At 36.4% G+C, this 9,144-nt stretch overlaps 1 protein-coding gene across 8 annotated transcripts in view; it reads left to right on the forward strand.

The window, feature by feature from the left end:
- Positions 1–6,795, forward strand: part of LOC122632525 (orphan steroid hormone receptor 2) — a 10,349-nt gene extending 3,554 nt beyond the window's left edge. Inside the window, exons 1-9 of one of the 8 annotated variants that reach the window (XM_043819406.1) lie at positions 298–594; positions 2,422–2,565; positions 2,686–2,784; positions 2,901–3,056; positions 3,128–3,392; positions 3,480–3,742; positions 3,819–4,015; positions 4,090–4,367; positions 4,444–6,795. In XM_043819406.1, the coding sequence (XP_043675341.1) occupies positions 2,428–2,565; positions 2,686–2,784; positions 2,901–3,056; positions 3,128–3,392; positions 3,480–3,742; positions 3,819–4,015; positions 4,090–4,367; positions 4,444–4,703 (1,656 nt within the window). In that variant the 5' untranslated portion in view covers positions 298–594; positions 2,422–2,427 and the 3' untranslated portion in view covers positions 4,704–6,795. Of the gene's footprint in view, positions 1–297; positions 595–787; positions 886–1,553; positions 1,968–2,421; positions 2,566–2,679; positions 2,810–2,900; positions 3,057–3,127; positions 3,393–3,479; positions 3,743–3,818; positions 4,016–4,089; positions 4,368–4,443 lie in introns of those variants that run through there. The other 7 variants (XM_043819407.1, XM_043819404.1, XM_043819405.1 and 4 more) reach the window with 7 other exon arrangements.
- Positions 6,796–9,144: the final 2,349 nt, after the last annotated feature.

The following is a 9,144-nucleotide window of genomic DNA, read 5'->3' on the forward strand; positions in this document are numbered from 1 at the left end:
TTTTTTTTTTATTTTTTTATTTTTATTTTCTTCGCTGTATTCATCTCTTCGTCGTATCATCGTCATCCTCGCAAATATTCCGACGTAAGGTGCGATAGATCTCTCTCTCTCTCTCTCTCTCTCTCTCTCTGCATTCCTCTACGTTCCGTGACTTCCCTCTTCCACCCACCCACCCGTCCCACCTCCTTCCATCGGAATCAACGACGATGAAATAACACGGTGTAGTGTTGTGACGTTCTTTTCTTTTTTTTTTTTTTCTCTTTTCTTCTACTCTTTTTTCCTCTCCTTTTTCTTTCTTTCTTTCTTTCTTTCTTTTCGTTCTTATCGTTTCCTTCTCCTTCTCCTACTCCTTCCCCTCCGCTTCCCTCCCCTCCTATCGCGAAAACGCGCTACTCGACGACTTCTCGTCCGAAGGTCGCCGGCGGATGCTGTGAACGGCGCGAAATGCCGAATTTGTAGTTTCATTCGGTCGCGTATTTGTTGACGACGACACGGAAGAAAAACTTAAGTTCCTTCCTACTGAAAGGAGAGAGACGACAGGATTCATTACTCGGAATCGGATATCTACGAGTCTCTTATCTCTACTTGTCTCTCGTGAGTTTTCTGTTTACTTCGAATTTTTACGCTCGTCATCGATGAATTGCGATGGAATAAGAAAAAGAAATATACATATATATGTCGCACATATATTTCTTATGTATATACATGCATGTCGCGCGCGCGCGTGTGTGTGTGTGTGTCTGTGTGTATCTGTCGTTCGGTATATGTGATATGTAAAGAAGTAGAGAGGGAGAGAGAGAGAGAGAGAGAGCGACAGAGAAAGAAGGAAACGTTCGTAATACACGCCTCGATTGACCTTTCGTAGAACGGCACAAGTACTACACGGCGAGTGTAACCCGCCGAATCGAGGCTACGGAATTATCGTCGACTTTTTTTTTTATTCTTTTTCTTTTTCTTTCTCCTTTTCGTGTGGCGTGAGCACGAGAGAAAAGAAAAAGGCAACGAAATCTAACGGGTTATGGCCGTGACATTTTTCTATGCGCTAACGATAAGCGCGAACCATACCTTTCGTTTCTCTTTCCTCTTTGCAGCTGTCACGTCGATCATTACGCGTTCTTCTTCCTTCTCTTCTTTTTTTTTTTCTTTTTTTTTTTTCCTTCACATTTTTTTATTCTTGATGTAATCAACTCTCATGAAACCACGTAATCTAACATTATCGATTCCAAGAAAACTTTACGCGTTATCTACACAAGGTGCGTCCGATTGCTCGATCTGATTTGAAAAGCCCGCCTTTCGTTATTACGCTTTCGTAATAGTCTAAAGAAACGAAATAATGAAAATAATGATTGATTTAGTAATATATAATTATGTAAATCAATATGGATGAATTTTCTATATTACACGATGACGTAGCGGAGGAGGAAAGATTTTTATTCGAAATATATATATATATAATGTATATACAGTATACATACACCTCATTCTCTCTCTCTCCCTCTCTCTCTCTCTCTCTCTCTCTCTCTCTCTCTTTCTCTCTTCTCTTTCTCTGTTATCTCTCACGGTAAAATTTACGTGTATATATCTTACGAATTCGTGTCAGATTTCTGTAAATATTGTTGACTATCTATAAGACACAGAACACCGTGGATCGGTGAGAATCGTATGACGAGTGAGAAACGATATTCCGAGAAAATATGGTGTGGCATAACATGAGTTTAATTAATTACGTCGTCGATAAGAGGAAGGTCGGGGTACCGGTAATAGATAGACACGACACTGAGAAGTGTATTCGGTTCACATGGGTGTATGGAAATGGACCGTTCGCTCGCTGCTCTATGACAGTCGCCGGCGTAGCGTAGCCGGGTGTATCGACATCCACCGAACCGTGCGTAGCAACCTACGAACCGAAGCACTTGGGACCATCTCTTTCACTTCTTAAAATGGTAGGGGTGGAGGGTTTACTGCAGGTAGGGGGAAGGGATAGAGAGAAAGACAGAGAGAGAGAGAGAGAGAGAGAGAGAGACAGACGAGCGAATGCTGCTCCAGTTTATAATATTTTTATGTCGCACTGCTTCTAAGCCCTCCCATCAAGAATATATAAATATATATGTATGTATGTATGTATGTATGGATGGATGGATGGATGGATGGATGTATCACATCTTGCTTTGTCCTTCCTCGACGAAAGCAACACGATATTTTCATTTATCTATATTTTCCTTCGTCATCTCTGATTTATCTCGTATCGATATGATAAAATGAGACACTTAGATCGTTGTAACATCGTAATCGAAAGTATCCCCTTTTTAACGATCGTTCTTGTGATTTTAATCTATGTATTTGGTGAATCCGAAATACGTAAATTAACATTCGAAAAGTCTAATAGATTTACACGATCGTCATTCCTCGTTTATTCTGCAGGGAGAAATGGATAGAGAGCATAGAGATCAACGTGATCACGATAATCCGAATGAGAACGAGGGAGAGCGGAAAAGTGGAATGGATTTTCGTAGTATTTCGCATCATCATGGAGCAGCGGATCAAACAACGGATGCCGACTCGGAGGTGCATTTCTTTCTTCTGTTAAAATCTTTTAATTCGCAGTTTTTAAGAAAATCAATTCGAGATAAACGTACGAAGAAATGTCGATTATATCGTACTTGAACGTTTATCGTTATGTCGCAGAGAGATATGGAAATCGATCGAAATGATCGGCTGCACGACGATAAAACGGATCAAATGTTGGAAAGAAATTTTCACAATTTAGAGCGTCATCCAGCTATGGTACATTGCTGAATAAGTCCTTTGTGTGTGTGTGATTGACATTATGAGATATAACTTTGATCTTCGTTCGATTTTATACATATCTCAAAGTTTGTTACGTTTGATGTTCTTTTTAGAGAGATATGGAGAGAGATCAGAACAATCACGTTGATAACTTACACGATGATAAAATTGATCATAAAATGAGTAGAGATTACCGCAATATGGGACATCATCCAGCCATGCTTCACTTACACTCCGGCATTGAACACTTAAGTAATGTCGACGTAGAGGTAAGAACTTGGTTTTGGTTATATCCCGACTGTCTTTTTAAAGTAGATAAATCAATTTGGAATCTTTTCAGGTTAAATTGGCAAGAGACGTAAGAGGTTCTTTAGGTTTAGGATTATCCCTAGAATTATGCGTGGTATGTGGAGACCGAGCAAGTGGTAGGCATTACGGAGCTATAAGTTGCGAAGGCTGCAAAGGTTTCTTTAAACGCAGTATTCGTAAGCAATTAGGTTACCAATGTAGAGGAAGTAAAAGTTGCGAAGTTACCAAACATCATAGAAACCGTTGCCAATATTGTAGGCTTCAAAAGTGTCTGGCAATGGGTATGAGAAGTGACTGTAAGTGAATACAATTCCTTTAATAAGTTATTAAGATATCTTTGTCGTATCACATTATTTTGTGGGGATATAATAAATATGATCCAGCTTGGGGTGTTGTAGCCGTTCAACACGAACGAAAACCAGTATTAGGAGAAACTGCTGGAGCAAAGGTTGGGAGTCGTAGTCCCAGAGTCAAACCGGAACCACAGCAGCCTGTTCCTGAAGCTCCTCAAACTTGGGAACAGCCTGAAAGTCCTAGTATGGAAGACCAAAGCAGCGACAGCGATTTAAGCGATGCTTTGACGTTAGCTAGGGAACGTTTGTTAATATCTCATGCATTGGACAGTATGGCCAAGCTTATCGGTGATGTACGTTTTGTTTATATATACGTGAAAATTGATAGACACATACTTTGAAGTAAAAATAGTACATCGTTCTTTGCAGAGTGTGAATGGTTCGAGTGAACCTGACGAAGAGTGGACGGGCCAATTGATCTCAGAAAGACATACATTGTTCGAACTGAGAGCACCTAGCCCTGCACCCGCATACTTATCTATACATTACATATGTGAAAGTGCAGCAAGGTTACTGTTTTTGTCTGTACACTGGGCAAGAGGGATTCCTGCCTTTCAAGCCCTACCGTAAGTAATCGATTAATAAACGATTTCTAATGTTCTAAGAAAACCTTCGATAAAAACGAGTGCGGTCTTTTCAGATCGGAGATCCAAACTACGTTGGTGCGTAGTTGCTGGGGACAATTATTTACATTAGGTCTTGCACAGTGCGCATATACTTTGTCCCTTCCTAGTATCCTGACATCTATAATAAATCATCTTCAAGCTAGTATCGCACAGGAAAAAATTACCGCTAGCAAAGTGAAGTCTGTTACAGAACATATATGCAGATTGCAAGACTGTGTAAGTTCTCTTCACAAATTGCAAGTAGATTCCGTCGAGTACGCCTATCTTAAAGCCTTAACGCTCTTTAGCGCAGGTAAGACACTTGAATCGAATTAAGATGACAGAGACCACTTTGTTTACTTTACTATTTATTTCAATATCCTTATCAGACAATGTACTGGCTGGCATTTGGCGTAAAAAAGTTGAAGTTCTACAAGAAGCAGCGTGGACGGAATTACAACAACGAGTAGGATCTGACAGATTACCTCGTCTTTTATTAAAACTTGCACCTCTTCGGTCGATTAACCCTAGGGTGTTAGAAGATCTCTTTTTTGCAGGTCTTATTGGTAGGGTAAGCGTAGCTAGTGTAGTGCCTTATATTCTGACTATGCAAGATTGTAAACCAGAACCTGAAAGTCACATGGGGTGACAATTACTCTTAGTGCAATGTAAGTCGTGACCTGAAAAGGTGATATATTTATAAATTATCACAGGATGCTTATAGTATATTTTTATATAAGGATAAAAAAGAAGATCTATAGAGCAAAATGTATTTTTATATCGTGCAGATAACAGTTATTAAGTATCTTCCGATTGTAAAAAGAAAACATTTATTTGTGATATTCTCAAATATATTGTAATATGTTGTGCAAAACTAACTGAACTTTTGCAATAATTGTTTAGTATCCGTAAAGTAATTATTTTGAAATACTACTTAAAGTAAGAGTGCCTTGCAATAATAATCTGTATTTTAACATCGTCTTGTATGCTATACGCTCTATAGCAACTTCTTCTAAACTTGAGGTATTGTATGTTACATATTCATATTTTTTAAGGCAATATTATTTCATAACTTATTATTAGTAAGGGCATTGCCTCTTACCAAAGTAGTAGTTAATTTGTATTTTATGTTATAAGAATTACAATTTTATTTTATTATTAAAAATTTTTAAAGCAATTTCTCTCTTATCGCATAATTTAATACAAAAATTTCAAGCGAACACAAGAAATATTACATAATACATGATATTAGAGAAGTTCATATTTAAATTTAGACATCTTGTAGATATTTAATAGTTTTATGTGACACGGTAGGGATCACTGCGAATTTTTTATCGAGAAATTTTAACGTTAACAAAGCAGTACGTGTAAGCCATTCAACATTTAACAACAAAATTTGATGTAGATATTGCGACTGAGTCATGACGTGGGCAAATAATTATGAAAGTAGTCTAAATCATCGGGGATATTAAAAGACATATTCTGTTACATTTCATTTTGAAAAAATTCGACTTCAAAGATGAAGATATCTCGAAACGAAAAATGTACGATTTGGATCACTTTCATAATCACCGGCTCGTATATGATTTTTTCATTCGCGTAAAAATAAGCGACTGATAATACTGCATTTCTTGCAATATAATTTTTTTTTTTTTTTTTTTTTTTAATTTATAACGAACAGTTCGCGCAATATATTTTCATAACATAATGTAAAAACAATCTCCTCTGAAAGTATTTTCTTTTTTTTTTTATTCTTTACAATTATCGCAAAGTTTACACGAACTAGGTACGTTGTTTATAAAAGAGACATACACACATAATGTGTTTCCATGAATAGCATGAATACTTAATGTAGATTAAGGGAATTAGAGAATCACGTATGTACTTACTTAATTACGTGTAAAAATTGTTATTATTACATAATTGTCGAGCGAACAATCGTATATCAAAATAGGCATAATTATAAATATTTTTATAAACATTATTTACAGTTATCTTTTTCGAAAAGTAAGAGCTATTTCTTTTCTTTAAGATGAAAATAATATTTTAGATTTAGAGACTATTTTTAATACACAGGGTGTTAAAAATCATACCTTTAGAGATATTTTTTCATTGAGAAATAAAGTCATAAAATATATTTTCAAAGCTCTATACATATTAATACAATTTGTAATATACGATAGACTTATTACTGTTAAATAATTCGTATCATTAATGATGTCAACAATTAGCTATCTAGATAAAAAAAAATATTACTAAAATAATTGGGTACAAAGTATTATATGACTCTGTTTCATAATGTAGTACTAACAATTAGATAAAATGAGTCAGTATTGAAAATTGAAATAATTATCTGACATATTCTTATGTAACGTTGAAGTATGTGAAATTTAACATATACAATTACTTTTATGTGTGATAAATCGTTGAAACAGTATATCTTTATTGCATCAATTAATTGATGGACAATAAGAAGTTTAATGGGGCAAAGACAACTGCAATGTATATAATTAAAAAAAATGTGCCTATGTATATCAAAGTATTTATATTGGACAAAATTTTGTAATTAATACACGTAAGTAAGTAAGTAACTAACTAACTAATCGACTAACTAACTAATCAATCAACTAATCGACTAAAAATACAATTTTAAGATCAGAGAGACCTGAAATTCGTTGCCTGTGCTCTCGTTTTTTCCTACTTTGAAAAACTTTCTATGTAAATATATACATATATAAAAATATACGTGTTCTTAAGTATACATTAAAATCGTAAGAGAATAGACGGATATTCGAAATAAAAGAAAGGAAAGAAAAAAAAAAAAAAATCAATAAAGTTTATATCATCTCATAAAGTGCCGTATTGTATCGTTCGTGCTATTTGACGAATCCTCCCTTCGAATTCATCGATAAAATAATGTAACGCGCTCGTGATCGATCGTCTCATATCACGATTATTAAAAAAAAAAAAAAACTAGATAATACGTGTATGTGTGTGTATATATATATATATACCCACACACACACATATATATATTCGTACGAAAAAAAAAATTTGTCAATAATAACCATATACCTTAAAGTAAGACCGTCGCGTGACTCGAATTTTCGCTCGAATTTTTCACGTCGGGAATGACGCTATTGACTCTTGGAAGTGAAAGTTCCACGCGTCGTGAGAGGGAGAGAAGGAAGGAAGAAAGAAAGAAAGAAAGAAAGAAAGAAAGAGAGAGAGAGAGAGAGAGAGAGAGGGAATGAGGGAGAGGGTAGGAGAGAGGTGGCGTGATCGTAAAAATACCATCGAGTGAGTGAGTGAGTAAGTAAGTAAGTAAGTAAGTAAGTAAGTAAGTACATAGAAGGAGAACGACGTGAAGAAGAGGGGTAAGAGGTGAGGTAGGTGAAACGGAGAGGAAAGTAAAACTCGAGGGAGGAACCCTACTATCGTCGGGACATAGACACGGCCCTGCGGTGTGTGAGTCATATCCTAAGATTGCCTGTAGAGGCGCCTCGAAGGCACCGTCCCCCCCTCCCCCCCTCTTCGTTCTCCTCCTCTGTGTGTCGTCATCGTCGTAGTCTCTGTCTTTCTCTCTCTCTCTCTTTCTCTCTCTTTCTCTCTCTCTCTCTTTCTCTCTCTCTCTCTCTCTTTACCTCCTTACAGACGTTGCGTACGTGTGTGTCGTATACTTTGTGAATCGTTTTTTCGTGCGCGAAGCAACGACGATTCTGAACTCGTGGAGGTGGTGAGCGTGGAGATTCAACGAAGTACCGTTCGGTAGTCAGTACCGGTCACATCGAGATTCAACGACGACGACGACGACGACGATAGAGTTTTATCATCGTTTCTCTTTCGCAGACACGCGATCATGAGAAGAAAAGTGCCGGATATATTTTGATTCGTTTCTCTCATCGATAGGGAGAGAAAAAAGAGAGAAAGAAAACCAGACATCGCGCGAGAGTCGACATTGGATTATTTCTCTTTTCTTTTTTTTCTTTTCTTTTCTTTTCTTTTCTTTTTTCTTAATCTATTACTTTTAAGCGTCCTAACGACGTTTCGTATTTTTTTTGTAAGAGGAGTTGCAAGAAAGGAGTAAGTAAGATAGAAGAAGAAGAAGAAGGATCGAGCGTGCGTCGATGCCGTGCAGGTAGACAAGTTAATCTTCTAGTAAAGAAAAGATATAAAGAACGAGAGACTATATATCGGATATAATTGAAGAGGAAGATCAAACGAATTTACACCTGTCCTTTCGAAGAAAGAGAACTATGATATGCGAGTTCGTCGTCGTCGTGTACGTGTGTGTCTGTGTTCGTGCACGCGGGCGCGCCTTACATCGTAACAAATAGAGATAGATAAATAAATGAATTAATAAATAAATAAATAAAATAAATTGATCGATAGAATCGATCGATAGATAAATCAATAAGTTAATTGTGCGGGAGTGTTGGAGATTCGTTTTGCTATTTCTTTTGTGTGTGTTTTTCTTTTTTTGGTTTTGTTTTATTCTCTTTTTTCCCTCCATCTCAATCGATCAATCGATCAAAGGTGCAATTAACGTCGTTGGTTACATCGTTCGAGTCGTTTTCATAGAACGGAATTATTATCCGAAGGAGACAAGAACACGACGGTGAAATAATTCCGATCAACGAGAGATGCCAATTTCGAGGAAGTTCTCGTTGTAATTTACTTCTGGCGGCAAAAATCAATTATTGCGGAAAGAACGAAACATCGTCAAGGTAGAGAACACATATCACATAGAGTATTTGCGCGAAATATACGAAAAAAAAAAAAAAAAAGAATAAAAAATAATAATAAAAAATTAAGAAAGAAAAAAAGAAGCGAAAAGAAGAAAACTAGCCACTCTATTCTTTGCTCATTCTTCCGATCGTCGGATGAAAATGTTTCTTGAAATTTAAAATTCAAGGTAGATACATACGTACGTACGTACGTATGTATGTATGTACATACGTCATACGTCATATATACATTATACATACATATATACATACATCGTCTAACATCTCTCCGCTTCGTGCAAGCTCCTTCGCCATTCTGAATAATTTCTGCGACAGTGTCTCGATGGAGAAAAGTGCAATATG

This window comes from Vespula pensylvanica, chromosome 10, assembly GCF_014466175.1.
Source record: "Vespula pensylvanica isolate Volc-1 chromosome 10, ASM1446617v1, whole genome shotgun sequence".
Lineage (NCBI taxonomy): Eukaryota > Metazoa > Arthropoda > Insecta > Hymenoptera > Vespidae > Vespula > Vespula pensylvanica.